This window comes from Oryza glaberrima, chromosome 12 (assembly GCF_000147395.1).
Source record: "Oryza glaberrima chromosome 12, OglaRS2, whole genome shotgun sequence".
NCBI lineage: Eukaryota > Viridiplantae > Streptophyta > Magnoliopsida > Poales > Poaceae > Oryza > Oryza glaberrima.
In genome coordinates this window covers 7,591,791-7,606,434 of record NC_068337.1, presented here as the reverse complement: position 1 = coordinate 7,606,434, position 14,644 = coordinate 7,591,791, and the positions used below count along the sequence as shown (strand labels likewise).

General features: G+C 41.3%; 1 protein-coding gene across 1 annotated transcript; it reads right to left on the bottom strand.

Annotated features, from left to right (window-relative positions):
- Positions 1 to 9,163: 9,163 nt before the first annotated feature.
- LOC127757564 (uncharacterized) lies at positions 9,164 to 13,720 on the bottom strand. The gene is made up of 8 exons (XM_052283103.1): positions 12,697 to 13,720; positions 12,332 to 12,454; positions 12,178 to 12,244; positions 11,693 to 11,796; positions 11,507 to 11,609; positions 11,006 to 11,304; positions 10,124 to 10,429; positions 9,164 to 10,033 (listed from the first exon to the last, which is right to left on the bottom strand). The coding sequence occupies exons 1-8, from the start codon at positions 13,687 to 13,689 to the stop codon at positions 9,701 to 9,703; spliced, it is 2,328 nt and encodes a 775-aa protein (XP_052139063.1). The 5' UTR covers positions 13,690 to 13,720; the 3' UTR covers positions 9,164 to 9,700.
- Between the last annotated feature and the right edge of the window lie 924 nt (positions 13,721 to 14,644).

Sequence of the window (14,644 nt, the reverse complement as noted above, 5' to 3'; positions counted from 1 at the left end):
TGCGGTGGTCGGTGGAGTGGGTTTTGGTGTGTTTGGAGTGGAGTGAAGAGGAGTGATTGGACTGGCAGGAGCTTCCTTCATGTACTCAAGTACGCTACAGTACTGAGTACAGTAGGAACGTGCGAGGCAGTCTTTGGCTTATTCAGTATTGCCATAAAAATTTAAGGGTAAATAGAAACACAGAAAAGTCTCCAAGCTATTTTTTTTTACTTAAAGTACTGCTAGGACTTTACCTCACAGCGTGATTTTCATTAAAAGCAAAAATATTACAAATTACAAGGAAAAAAACAGTAAAACACCAGAAATTACAAAAGTTGTAACTAAGCCTGCTAGTGGGATGGGTTTGATTGGGTGAAATGGGATGGATGCTAATTTAGATGGTGGTGGTTGGATTCAAGTGGGTTGATATTAATTTGGCAAAATTGGTTATATAGCATCGAAAGTTCACGTTTTTTGTTTTATAGCACCGAAAGTTACCGATTCACTTTAATAGCATCCAAAGTTCACCCTGTTCCCATTTTTAGCACTTCCGTCAATTTTTCCGTTCGTCTTGATCGTTATTGATCCAGCCACACACATGATATGACATTTCTACCCTCATTGATATGCATTATACTTGTACTTATAAGAGGTATAAACGTTATATCGTGTGTGTGGCTGGATCAAGACGGACGGAAAACGATCGAGAATTGACGGAAGTGTTAAAAATGGGAACATGGTGAACTTTGGGTGCTATTAAAGTGAACTGGTAACTTTTGGTGCTATAAAACCAAAAACGTGAACTTTCGATGCTATATAACCAATTTTGCCTATTAATTTTGGATTGGAGTGGGTTGGCCTATGAAGAATTGAGGTTTGGGCTGGAGTGGATGCAGGTTGGCCTGTGAAGACAATCCATGGACTCAGCCCATATGTTTACCCCCAAAAGACACCCAAACCTTAGACTCTACTCCCGGGCTCCCGAATCCCGATCAAAAACCCTTGCCCGTGCAGAGCGCCCCACCACCGCCGCGTGCCGCCACCATCGCTGGACTCACTCCCGGTCTGCGAGGAGGAGTTGCCGAGAGGGAGGTCGCTTCTACTACGCCGTGACCCGCTCGCCATCACCACCGCGCCCGCCACCGTCGCCGAACTTGCTCCCGGTCTGCAAGGAGGAGGCGGCTAAGAGCCCGAGAGGGAGGTCGCTTCAAGCTTCTGCAAGGAGGAGGTCGTTTCAAGAAAAGGGGAGGCGGCGATGGGATTGGGTAGGCGCAGTCACTCAGCATCCTGCTCTCCACCCTCGACGACCTCGCCATCGACCACCCACACATCGACCTCGCCATCAACGGCGCCGACGTGGTTTTGACCCTTTTTTTTCACTTCTTTTGGATTAATTCAGTTCCATGTTGATTGCTGTTCAGCCTTCCATTGCTGCTTTCGACGTGGGAAGGATTGACTTAATATTAATCCTATTTTGGTTGTCCTGCAATCGCTTCTACCTTTGCTTACTTCCCTCGCGAGAAAAAAAAAGTTGTATCTTTATGAAGAAAGTAGGAAAAAAAGGAAACTTATGTTCCACATTATGAAAACTTATTAGTTGTCAGTTCTTGATTATGCTGTTAGTGGCATGAACTTCAGTGATGAACTTCAGTGGTAGTCAACCATGCAAAAAATTTACCCCCATTGTACTCCTGGATGGTTTTTACCCCCATTGTACTCCTGGATGGTTGGGAGGACAATCTGTCTCTTTCTTTTTTTGTCATGCAGATTAGCTTGTAGCATTCGGGAGAGTCTATCTTTGTCATTTTCTTTTTCTGCTGTGTAGATTTGCATCTGAAAAGTGGATAATTTAGCAATATTATACCATGATTTGCAGATATTAATCCCTCCCATATGTAATATATGTCATTAGTAAAAGGAAACTTAGGCGTATGTTGGTTCAAAGCGTTATATATTAATAACTAGAGGTTTATGTTGGATCTGAATGACTATCTCCTAACTCTGTTGATTATCACTATTCTATTACTTTTCGCACTTATCTCTGTTTATACTGAGCTACATGATATTGTCATGGACTCATGGTGGCATGGTGCTTATCATTTCACTAGTTTTTAGCACAAGTAGTAAATGTAAATATTAATTCTGCACAAGTATATTAATTTTCTAATCTTGTCAAACACAGGTTTATTAAACATGTCTATGCAAAATTCTGAAAGTTCATCTGCCAATAGCTCTAGCCATGAATTGCCTTCACAAACACGTAAAAGAGCAAAAGTGTGGGAACATTTTGAGCAGGAGCTTGTCATGATAGATGGTCTTCCAAAAGCACAATGCAAATATTGTGGATTAATGTTTTCAGTGACTAGAAAATCAGGAACTAGCCATCTCATAAACCATATTATTTAATCTTGTCCACTAGTTGATGGTGAAGTTAGAAATAGGTTTATATCAATGGTTAGGAAACAACCCGTGGAAAATTTCGTGTTTGATCCTAAAAAAACTAATTAAAGAGCTTATGATAAAATATTTCATCCATGCTGAGATACCATTCCATAAAATTGAGGATCCCTACTTGGATGATTGGATGGCGTCCATGCAACCAACCTTTAAACTTGTGGGCCGTCAATCAATCTGTGACAAGATTTACAACTATTACAATAGGCTGAAACAAGAATTGCATGCTGAATTAGAGAATCTTGATTCGCATGTATGCCTAACATCGGACATGTGGACCTCAAATCAAAACTTAGTATACATGGTTGTCACGGCCCATTATGGTGATGCATAATTCAAAATGAAAAAGAAAATTATAAGTTTGAAGCCTGTGAAGTATCCACACACTAGCTTTGCAATTGAAGAAGCCATGATGAGGTGTTTGACTGAGTGGGGCTTAAGCAGCAAACTATTCACCTTGACTTTAGCTAATGCTAGTGACAACACCGCTACTTGTCAAGAATTAGTGAAAACTCTTAAGGATGAGTTGGTTTTGGAAGGTAAACATTTTCATGTGAGGTGTTGTGCACACATCTTCAATTTGTTGGTTCAAGATGGAATGAGGACGATTCATGTGGCAATAGCTAAGATCTGTGAGATCCTAAAGTACATTGAGCATTCACCCTCACGCATTCAAGCGTTTAATTCAATTGCTTCTGGTAAAAGCCTTCCTCCAAAATCTGGTTTCGCTCTTGATGTACCAACCAATTGGAACTCAACCTTCAAGATGATTAGAGAAATATTGTCTTACAAAGCTGTCTTCAATAGCTATGCCTCTGAAAATTGTGAAGTTCTACCAACAGACCGAGAATGGTTGCAGGTTGAATCAATATGTGAATTCTTAAGGCTTTTGAAGAGGTTACTAGAGGTGTGTAAGTGTTGACGGCTGTTAAGTACCAAATTAACACAGTCAATACCTGCATAAGACCATAAATATAAAACATCCAACATAATGGTAGGGTTTATTCCTAACAATTTCCACGAGTGTTGATGTATATTCATATGCAGGTGACAAACAATCTAAGTTGAGAAGAAATATACAACCTAAGTTGAGAAGAAATATACATGAAGGAGGAGGAGAATCAAACTCGTATCCGAACTTATGGAGTTTTAGACACAAAAACCCAATTAAACACCTCCAAATGGGCCAAACATCCATACCAATAAAATGAGGAGCCCAAAATGAATGTCTAGGCTGAAAACTGGGGCCAACGGAGCCAGCCAGGGTTCGGCCGAACCCTGACAGAGGCCGCTGGCCCAGGCCCAGGTTGCGTTTAGTAGCAAACCGCTCCCCAATGACGGTTATGGCCATTTTCACCGGTGGAAACCGTCATAAAATGTACACTTGGCACATGGAGGATGAAGATGCCCATTGGATACCATGGAAGATCTCCACACTCCAAAGCAAGCTCACACTATAAATACCCCTCTCATCCTTCATTCCAACACACACCAAAGCATGAGCTGAATTACAAGAGCCTCTATTGTACTTTTTTGTATACTAGATTAGGGAGAGAGTAGAGTAGAGAAAGTCGAAGAAATTCCGAAGTTGTCGGTAATCCTCTTCTTATTTATTTTACTTTGTTAATTTCTTTGTTTTAATTGAATATCATTCTGAGTAATTAAGATTTATTCTATGAGAGTTACCTCTTAGTTAGTTTTAATCAACGTACGGAACATTGTTCACTATAGTCCATTAAAATATAATGATTGCTTGAGTGAGTTATAAACACTAAAGTAGTTATTAACAGCGCATACATGGTGTCTGGGTAGTTAATTTCTAATGTTTGCTTCGTATCCACAGTATATTTGAGGTGGGTGTAGAGGTGGTGACAGAACTCAAGTACATTAAAGTCCTCCCTGTCCAGGTACGTTGTAGAGCCATATCTAGGAGCAGCGGGCTGGCCAGCGCCTGAAGTACCGTGTTAGGTTTAAATAGAGCTTTCTGTAGATACAGTCTCTGATAAATCCTCTCTACCCTTAGCCTATCTTAGCTTCATGCACACACGTTTCGTGTGAAAATCGATACCTTAGAATACTCCCGGTGAAGTGCTACATCGGTATCTTCCGTGCGATTGTGGATTCTATCTGTGACGTTAAGAAATACCAACAGTCAGCTCATAGGACACCAGCTGCACACACATTCTTGCCCCATGTTCTTTGTATCTGTCATGCTTTAAGTGATCCTGATTGGCAAACCAGCGATGTTTTGACACGATTGGATGCTCCTATGCACACTAAGTTTGCAAAATATTGAGATGAAAAATTGGCAAACAACTCCAATTTGGCACTTGTTATTACCACTGTGTTAGATCCAAAAAGGAAAAGAGACTATTTAAATTTTTTTTTTATGAGAAGGTGTCTCCCCATGGGTTTAATGTTGAAAGTAGGGTGGACTCTATTATAGAGGAGATGAAATCATACTTTCATGTATATGAAGGAATTACAAGAAGAGGTGTATCCAACATGTCACAGTCTAATGAGAGAGAGTGTTGTGGCTCACTAGTTTTGGGCAAAAGAAAGCTTGAGCATGAATTCACCCTCTTCAAGTCAAACTGGAAGGTTGCATGTACTCACAAGACAAAGATTGGTAAATATTTAGAAGAAGTGTGTGAGGATGATAGTGAGGATTTTGATGTTTTTGGCATGGTGGAAGAAAAATGCCATGAAGTTTCCTATGTTGGCAATTATGGCTCGAGACTTTGTTGCAATTCCACTTAGCACCGTGCCCTCAGAGTCTGCTTTCAGTAGCGGAGGAAGGATTCTTGTGTCCACTTAGTACCGTGCCCTCAGAGTCTCCTTTCAGTAGTGGAGGAAGGATTATTGGAGACACAAGAAGTTCATTGACACCAGAGATGCTCGAGGCATTTCTTTGTGTGAAAGATTGGTTGTATAGAGCCAAAAAAAACAGGGGGATTAAAGGTATAATATCTGTCACATTTGCTTATTTATTGTACCATTGCTGCTGCCTTGATTTAGGAATATTAGCAGTTATTACCAGAACTTTTACATTTTAGCAATTATTTAAGAAATGCATAAGTCCCTATGTTATAGGTATATGTGTGTGCTTTGACTTGTGATTGACTTGGTTTGTCTAAAGGTAGTACAACACCTCTAGCTTGCTGCATGTTGATGTTTACGATAAAACTGTATTGTAATGTGCAGTGCATTAATTAGTTAACAATTATATAACTATTTGTCAAGTGATGCATGTTTTGTGGTGTATATACTTTCAGCTCTCCTTTTAACAACTCTGGTTCTTTTGTGGTGAGCCAACTAACCATTGTGAAGAATATGTAATTTGGGTAGGAGGATTGCTTTTGGCTAGGGGGAGTATGTAATTCGCATTATCAATAGTTCTTTTAAATAGCATGAAAAATCTATGTAATTCACATTTGGCTTTTAAATAGTGCTGGAAATCCCGTGTATCGATAAATTAGATTAGACATTTCTTATGCTTCTCTTGTGTGGCAATATATTACCAAATTTTCATGGTGAGGAACTGATTGTTCTTGTTGTGATAAATCATAAATGAGAATAACTTACTACATTTCTTTGATGGTGTTATGTTCTTTCAGGTATTTGCTTCCTGTAATCAAAGAACTGTAACAGTTTCCGCGATTTGTGGCTCATGTGAGGTTCTTCATGTTGACAAGTTTAAAGAAGAAACTAAGGGAAGTCAAGTTGTCAGGTTATCATGATCTTTTTTTATGCAACAAACATTTGAAACTTGTATTATCTAATACATCATCCTACTTGGCCTTGATTCATGTAAATGCATATATTGAATATAGTACCGAACTACCGAACATAAAGGCCACTTCCTCCAGGGTCATTCAATTGTCAAAATATTTTTTCTCAAAATGTGACAAAGGGTAAAGGAGATTTGTAATAGTTGTCCAAATTTTTCCCTTCACACAACCTAGTCATATGAGACTATTGTAAGGTTAGAAGGCAAGTTAGAAGGAGTGTTAGTAGCATATCTTTTTATAAATGAATTAACACAAATTATAGTGAGAAATAGTTGCAGCTAACAAATTATTTGGGATCCAAGTCAAGAATTGATCGGAGATATAGTGATCTTGTCTACTCTGCTTTGATATTTGTAACTTGCTGATCTTTTTTCAGTATAATATTTGATTGATCTCCATATTAGTCTAAGTCACTGTTATCTGTTGGCATCTCACCCATGCTTAATATATTTGTAATTATATTCTCCAGCTGATTAACTGATTAGAAGGTAGATACTACTTTACAAGTGACTCCCCAATGCCTCAGGGAGAGATTGTCATCGGTGGTCCTAACGTAAATTTCAAGAATGAAGCTAAAACGAATGAAGTATTCTAGCTTCTCCGAACTGCAAAAAGTAGCAAGTATTTGCTTGCCCAATCATATGAGTTGTGTATTCATGTAATATTAAGAAGGGCCAATTGCATATTTGCCACTAGATTGATCAGGTATCGTGGATCTACCATAAAAAAATTATAATTGCAAATTTGCCATCAAAAACAGTATGAACCTAACATAACTGCCACTGGACTAACAGGTTAGACTAATACCGTTAGATGGCTGGTTTTCATGAAAATTAGGACAAGGATTGCCTTGCCCATGAAATTGTGAAATTGACAACATTTTGGCATCAATAAAACAATATTTGAGGCAGCAAGCAAGAACATAGTCAACTAGCATCATTTCGATAGAAATTTTGACATTGTTTCCTTTAACATATGCCCTTTGACAAAAAGAAAAAAACGATGTGGTGAAATGACTTAACCCTAACAATGGCTGTCAAGAACCTCGGCCATATTCCTACAGGATAAGCAAAAAAATAAGGAGAAATATTCTAGTAGATCAACAAGGAACAGATGAAATCTACATCTAAATGCCTACACGATAGACAGAGATAGCAGGTCACAACCATTTCAGTATAGAGTATATACGTTTCCTTCTGCTACTGCCCATCGTAGCCACCACACCGCCTGAAGCAGCCGACGCCGCAGCCCACCGCACTCAACGCCGACACCCTCCGCAGCCTGATGCAGCCTGCTGTAGCCGTCGCCCAAGCCGCCGCAAGCGCGGCAGTCGACGCCGACACCTGCCGGAGCCGCGCGCTGTAAGCCGCTGCTTGCCTTACTGCACTACTCGTTGAAATCTGCACCTCTTTCATTGGCATCTACTACTCCCAAGTGACCGATTTTTGATGGATTTGCTCCTGATTTGAATGAAGGGATGAGAAGATTGGGCTTGTAGGGTTCATCGTGGGAGAGGAGAGAAGTTCGAGCAGATGTTTCTGATGCAGTAGAGTTGGGGAAGAAAGCGGATAAGGTCGAATCTGGCAAGGGCAACATGGTCTTATCACGTTGCCTTGTTTTTTAATTTAATTTCATGAATTATTTTTGTCCTCTTACTCGTACAAATTGGAACGGCAATGGCATACGGAATCTGCTCATGCTGTTTTCAGTGGTAAATTTGCAATTCATGATTTTATAATGGCTATTTCGAGTTAGGGGGTGAAAGTAGTGGCAAATATGCAATTCTCCCTTATTAAGAAAGTTCAATACAATCTGATTAATTTAGGCTGTGCTAAGTTAATTTTCATCTGGATTTGCAAATTTAATGAGAAGCATGACATATATATTCTTGTTTGACCATTTGTCTTCTTGTTGCTTTTTTCATACATCGCTGTTTTGAATTGTTGTGCTGCACTGCTGCTGTGTTGGTGCAGACCAAAGAAAACAAGACTACATACATACTGGTGGGTTGGTCATGGGTAGGATCCATGGGTTGGCATGTGGGTTCAACTTATGGATTGGACTGGTTTGGGTGAAAGCAACATGCGGGGTGGGTTGGGTGGGGTTTAGAAAATGATTATGTGGAATGGTTTGGATTGGGTGAACTAGGTTTGCTTTGGGTTGGGGTGGATGAGGGCTGGATTTCAATCCACTGGCAGCCTTAGTTGTAACCAATCAAAACCTATCGTTTGATTAGCACATAGAAATATCGTAGAAATTTTAGACACTAAAAGAAAAACATGAGGTGATGAGACCTCATGCTTATTTTCCTTCAAAATTGTCTTAGCAAGGTTCATTCCTTGAGAATTTTAAAAGAATTGATAGGAAACAATCCTTTGTTTCAAAGGATTATATAGGATTACTTTTCATATGATAAAATCCTCTAGATATCCTATGATTTTTCCTTTGTTTCAAAGAGGGGCCTAAGAGCTCATTCTAAATTAGGGCTCACTTTCCTCGAGCAAGCTAGCGAGCTTTGCCCTCGTCCAAGGCTCTTCATGGAGGGGCTTGTAGTGCTGGTAGGCTCTATATGGAGGGGCTTGTGGTGGTGGGAGGGAAGGAGGGGCTTGTGGAGGTGGGAGGGTATTTTTGGGATGTTGCATCTCTAAAACAAATCACAAAGCAGTGAGTTAGAATTTGAGTGATAAAATATTCTTTTAGTAGTGAAATAACACTTGATTTTTTTACATATATTTTTATCAGGAACTACTCCATGGACTATGGTACCTTTATGGAACAGAAAATACGCATGATATTCACAATATCTCCATAAACTTGCATATCCACAAAACGCCCTTGATATCCGTGCCAGTTGCTACCACAAAGCAGGTTATACTGCCATGTAAACACCGATTATGTTGCCGTAAAACTTCAACGCTGCCACCATGACAAACCAATGATTTTTCTGTAATACTTCCTCAAAGATACTAATGATACACAAAAATGCTGGTGATGCCCATAATAACACCACGAAAACAGCAGTATACCAACAGATGAGCAAGGCTCACCACATAGGGACAGAAACACTCCAACTTGCACATACATAACTGTTGATCGCTTCCTGCTTAGCTCAGTACTGTTGCAAAACTACAGACCGTAAGAAAATAATTTCTCAAGATACAAAACTTGCACTGCCTGAAGCATATGAAAGGAAAATTAGAATTCCAGTTTCCTGTGGGGATTGTTGGCGCTTTGGCTTGTCTCACATGATTTGAACGTAGGAACCAATACTAGCTCGCTTAATATCTTACACCATCACAGCTATTGGGGTTCAGATTATGATTGGGTCCTCAATTCAACAAGCACCAACAGCTAGATCTGATTTTGCACATGGATACAAATACAGGAGGATCCAACAGAACAGCCAAATCTGACGATGCTGATCTAACAACAGTTGCATCCCAGAAGCAACAGTGCAATTAATTTTCTTCATTCTCTTACCTCTTCCGCCTCTTGCTTCTCTTCTTTTCACTCTCATCAGAGCTCGATTCCGACTCTGAGCTGGAGCTGTCTGAAGCAGATCCTGAATCACTTGATCCTGACTCAGAAGAGGCAGGTTTCTGTTGTTGCATTATCAGTCGAGGCATATTCTTCAAGTACTCTCTCAGGGTCTCTGTGATACCCCCAAGACCAATGGAGGTGAAAAAATTTATGGAGAACCTTGTATTCTTTGGATGATCCTTTGGGAATATTGAATCAAATGAATCTTGCATGTTGGGATCATTCAGTTTCTCGTTGAGTAGACGAATACCAAGATGTTCAGACAACTCCTGCATAACAATAAACATATACTTCAATTGTCTACTTTAATAAAAGATTGAGTTGACATAGTAAATAAAAGCAGAACATTAACAGCATACCTGGAAGAGTATTTTTATGAAAATTCGAGATGAAGACGTTGTGTCCTCCTCTGTCAATCTGATGTAGGCCAAAACGTGCCAAGGAAGCGCATCAGTACCCAACAAATGTGCAAAAAATTTAGCAACATTCCTTAGCTTATTTGTTTCAAGACGGTGTATCATGGAATACTGCTGCACAAAACACTTCTCAAAGTTCTCCTGGTAAACTTTGTTAATCATGCAAAATCGTTGGCCCAATAATCCATAATATCGAAGATAAGTTCTCTCCTGACTGCAACACTCAAGAAGCATGATGCACAATTCCATCTGTCAATGAAACAGACAGTTGGCTTAGGGGAAAATAATATATCTAGCAAATTGAACACTGAAGAACTAAAAGAAGCAATCTGATTATGCAAATTGAAGAGGGATTGTTTGACATCAAGTACTGTATTGTGCAAAAACAAACCATCTGGAAGCTTTTTGACCATCGATTTTTCATCCTAGCATATGCTATTATTTAGTAGTTAGGTCTGATCAATGCAATAAGTGTAAACTAGCAGATGATTTGAATAAGCTTATCAACTGGACCTGAAAGTTACATGTACAATTGAATCCTTATTGTCCTTAAGAACCCCCACCATGTAAATAACCTAAATTACAAGAAAGGAGCCAAATGAAGCAAATGGCACTTATAAACCATATGTAAATGGAGGCATTAACTACAAATTGCTGAATTGTACTAATGCTAAGAATTTGACACAATTTTCTAGAAAGGCAATTAGCATAAAAACTACACAAATGGCAAATAAAACCATTGTTGAGACAATAAAGTTCATGCATTATCACAACAATTTGTTCCAAGTTCTAATATAAAGAAATAAGTCAACCTACAATACTTACCTCTTGGCCAGGCTCGAGTTTAATTTTTAGAAGTTTGTGACCAGCTTCTTCAAAATCAACGCTCGACATAATTGTCAAATATATGGTTCTTCGAAGGTTAATGAGATTAGTCTCAGTTTGATCCCTAATCTCCATCTGCTCTTCATCCTCTTCATCGTCAGATTCTTCTTCAGCGTCCTCATCAGAAGCATCATCAGACCCTTCTTCATCATCAGAAGATTCTGCTCCCAGGATGCTTCTTTTTAGGTTCTCATACGCCTTCTCATCTTCAGCAAAATTAGGATTTGCCCTGAAAACATCTGCAGGTTGGAAAAGGTAAGTGCAATACCACACAGAAGTCTTAAGACACATGAAATGCAGGAAAGTTTTGAGATTCCTATGGGAATTGAACTGGTGTCTGAAACTCCAATAAAAGCCCCATATTCCAAACAAAACTAACACAAGCTTTTATCTCATAAATGTAGCAAAGTGAATATGTTCACAGAAGAAATAAAAGCTCACTTAGATTAGTCTCTGGGTCTAGCTCATCTTCAAGGGATATCTCATGAGTAAATTGGTCTTCCTGCTCCACAAGATCCAACTCTGGACGGATAGCAGGGAATCCCTTCACATATAAGATACAGGTCAGAATTTGTTACAAGCATTCACGAAGAATACCTGAAAATATTAGTAAAAATATGAGCATACCTGAAATTTAGCCTTTCTAATTGCAAACAGTCCTTCAATTAAAAATTGCACACGCTTGTCTATTTCACCTTCATGAAGAATACCTCGAAATCTTTCGAAAATAGCTGCAAAGATTGAGAAGGCAAATCTATTGAAAACAAAAATGGAAGAAGATGAAAAAAATTGAGCAATGGTTTGCTTTAGTTAATTTTTGGGACAAATAAAACTAAATTTAGCAATAGCACAAGTGTTCAAATTACACAATTGTCGCAGGTAAACCTGAATTGGACAGTGTTAGGTAGCATCACTTCACCTAACCTATTCCTTGTACATTTTTAAGGTTAACAGCAATTAAACTCACTGTTTGGTACTATACAGTTCACATGTCTGAATACCATGCCTAAGTCCAAAAAATATCGTGATACACTGTTGTGCTAGCCAACAGGTTCAACAAGTCATGCAGTCAAAATAAGCACTTGTAATAACAGGTGATATAAAGAACCTACCATGAAGACCTTGTGGAGACAAGTCCTGCAGCATTGCCCCACATTCTTTAACAAACCCCACTGCGACCTGTCAGACAAGAAATACATCCGTACTTCAGATATTGCACAAATGAAGTTCTGATTAATACAAAGGTACTCAAAAACAAGAGTGCACCTCAACACTATCATCAGTTGGGTTCTCAAGCAGCACGGTAAGAAGCTCCAGCGCCACGAGCTCATGAGCAACAACCTGGTTAACCAAGTGTGCTATGAATTTGGTTGCTGCAAGCAATTGTGGCTGCAACAACCAAGAGCTGTTGTTTAAAACATTGCATATGCAAAAACATAAAATTAAGCAATAGATAATCTTATGAAGTGTTCATTTTAAAACAATGCTAGAAACCTTGACCAGAATTCAGGCCAGACATCACTCCAACATGGCATAAAATTAACCAAGGTCTTCCATACTAGTTATGTTTGAGCCAGTAGCAGTATCTTACATTACATGTCAAGCTGAAAAGGAGAGTTGAGGAAAGTTACCTTGTCATTTCGCTTATATGCCCTCTTGAGCTGAAGCACAACACGAACAAGAAGCAGGCGGCCAATCTCAGGGAACTTGGTATTTACAACCGCAACAAGTGCAGCAAACACATCTGTGAAGCCAGGCGAAGCCATCTGCGACTTGATGCACGATTGGCAGAAGAGCCCCCTTCCACGAACCAGGTTCTCGGCGAACAGCTCCGGCACGATATTCTTAATGTTGGTGGCATTCACCTTGTTCACTAGACCATTGATACTCTTCTTGAGAGCATCCCAGCTTAGACGCTGGTACTCGGGGCTCGACTTGTCCTCTACCTCCCTCATCATCTGCGCCATGCGGAAAGGCGGGATGTAGATCCCTCCTGTGCGCCCGGGTATCATCTCCGGCAAGAGCGGCGGTGGCGGGGGCAGCGGCGGAGTCGGCTCCTTCCTATCAGGGCTCCTCCGGTGCTCCTCGCGACCGCCCCTGTCCCGGCGCCTCTCGTCTCTCTGCCGCCTGGAGCTCTCGTCACGGCGGTGGCGACGGCTACGGCCACCATCGGAGGACTCCGAGCTGGGGCTCCGGCGGCGGTGGCGCCTCCGGTGCCGGTCGCGGTCGCCTCTCTCGTCGTCGGAGTCGGTGGACCGCCTCCTCCGGCGGCGGCCGCCCTCCTCCGCGTCCGCATCGGGCACCCTAGCGCGGCGGGGAGAACGGTCGCCGCCGTTGTCCCCGCCAGGCTTGGGCGCTCCTCCTCCGTTGCTCTCGGCGGGGTCGGAATCGCGGGGGCGGCGGGGCGGGGAAGCCCTAGATTTGCCGCGGTGGCGGTCGGCGTCGCGGTCGGAGGGGGAGGGGGACGGGGACGGGGACGGGGAGGCGCGGCGCTTGCGGTCGTCGCGGCGGTGGCGAGGGGAGTCGTCGTCGTGGCGGCGGCGGCGGCGGCGGGGAGGGGAGTCGTCGTGGCGGTGGCGGTGGCGGCGGGGAGGGGAGGCGGCGGGCGAGACGGAGGCAGCCATGGAGAGGGGGAGGGTTGTGAGATTGGTCGAGGGTTTCCGACTACTGACGAGAGAGTCCAAAGGGTGGGGGAAAAAAGATGATTTGATTTTGCTCAAGACCGGCCACTGAACCGGGCTGAACCGGTTTTTTCTGTGTTCGGCCTAGACGGTGGTTTTTTATTCGGATTGGCTACAAATATGGCGTCGTATTTTTTTTTTCACTTAATTCCGGTCTTCTATGTCATGCCGCCTGGTTTTTCTTTTTCGGTTGCATATCTACAAAACAAAACAGATGTTCAGGAAAACCAAGGAAACCGAACCGATTAAGGTTGTGCTACACAATAGGGTTGGTACCCTCATGTAAAATAAGGAAAATACTACACGTACGATGATGTTTTGTTACGATCTTAATGCGATCCAATGCCGAACCATCCGCATCCGAGTATGTAGTTTTGTGTGGGACTGAAACGTGCAACCGTCAACAAACACTAGGAGAGAACGTTTATCGTAAAACAACCGTAAACACAATATCATATGTGTAGCAGCTCTCGTAAGATAGGGTGGCTTATTAGCACATAAGTAATCAAAACTTGATAAATAGATTAATATAATTTCTAGAGGAACTTTTTAATAGAAAAATTTGCTTAAAGTTTAGCCATTCAAGAAATGTGCTCTCATAGAAAATAAGTAGACGGTGGAAAGAGAGAGTATTGAACACAACCTGAACCAAACGTCCACCCCTAGATAAGACCAAACTGAGGAAAATTTGTCAGGGTTATGGGTAAGGTATACCCTCTACCCTTCGATATACATCACATATCAATATGGTATACTTGCGCGTATACGGACGTTTTCGGCATACGTTAAGGAAATTCATCACAGAGTTCACAGATGGAATGAGTCCTACTCGGACGGAACTGGGTCGTCATTGTATCGTGCCGGGTCCGATGTCTCCAAGTCCTACTAGGAGACCAAT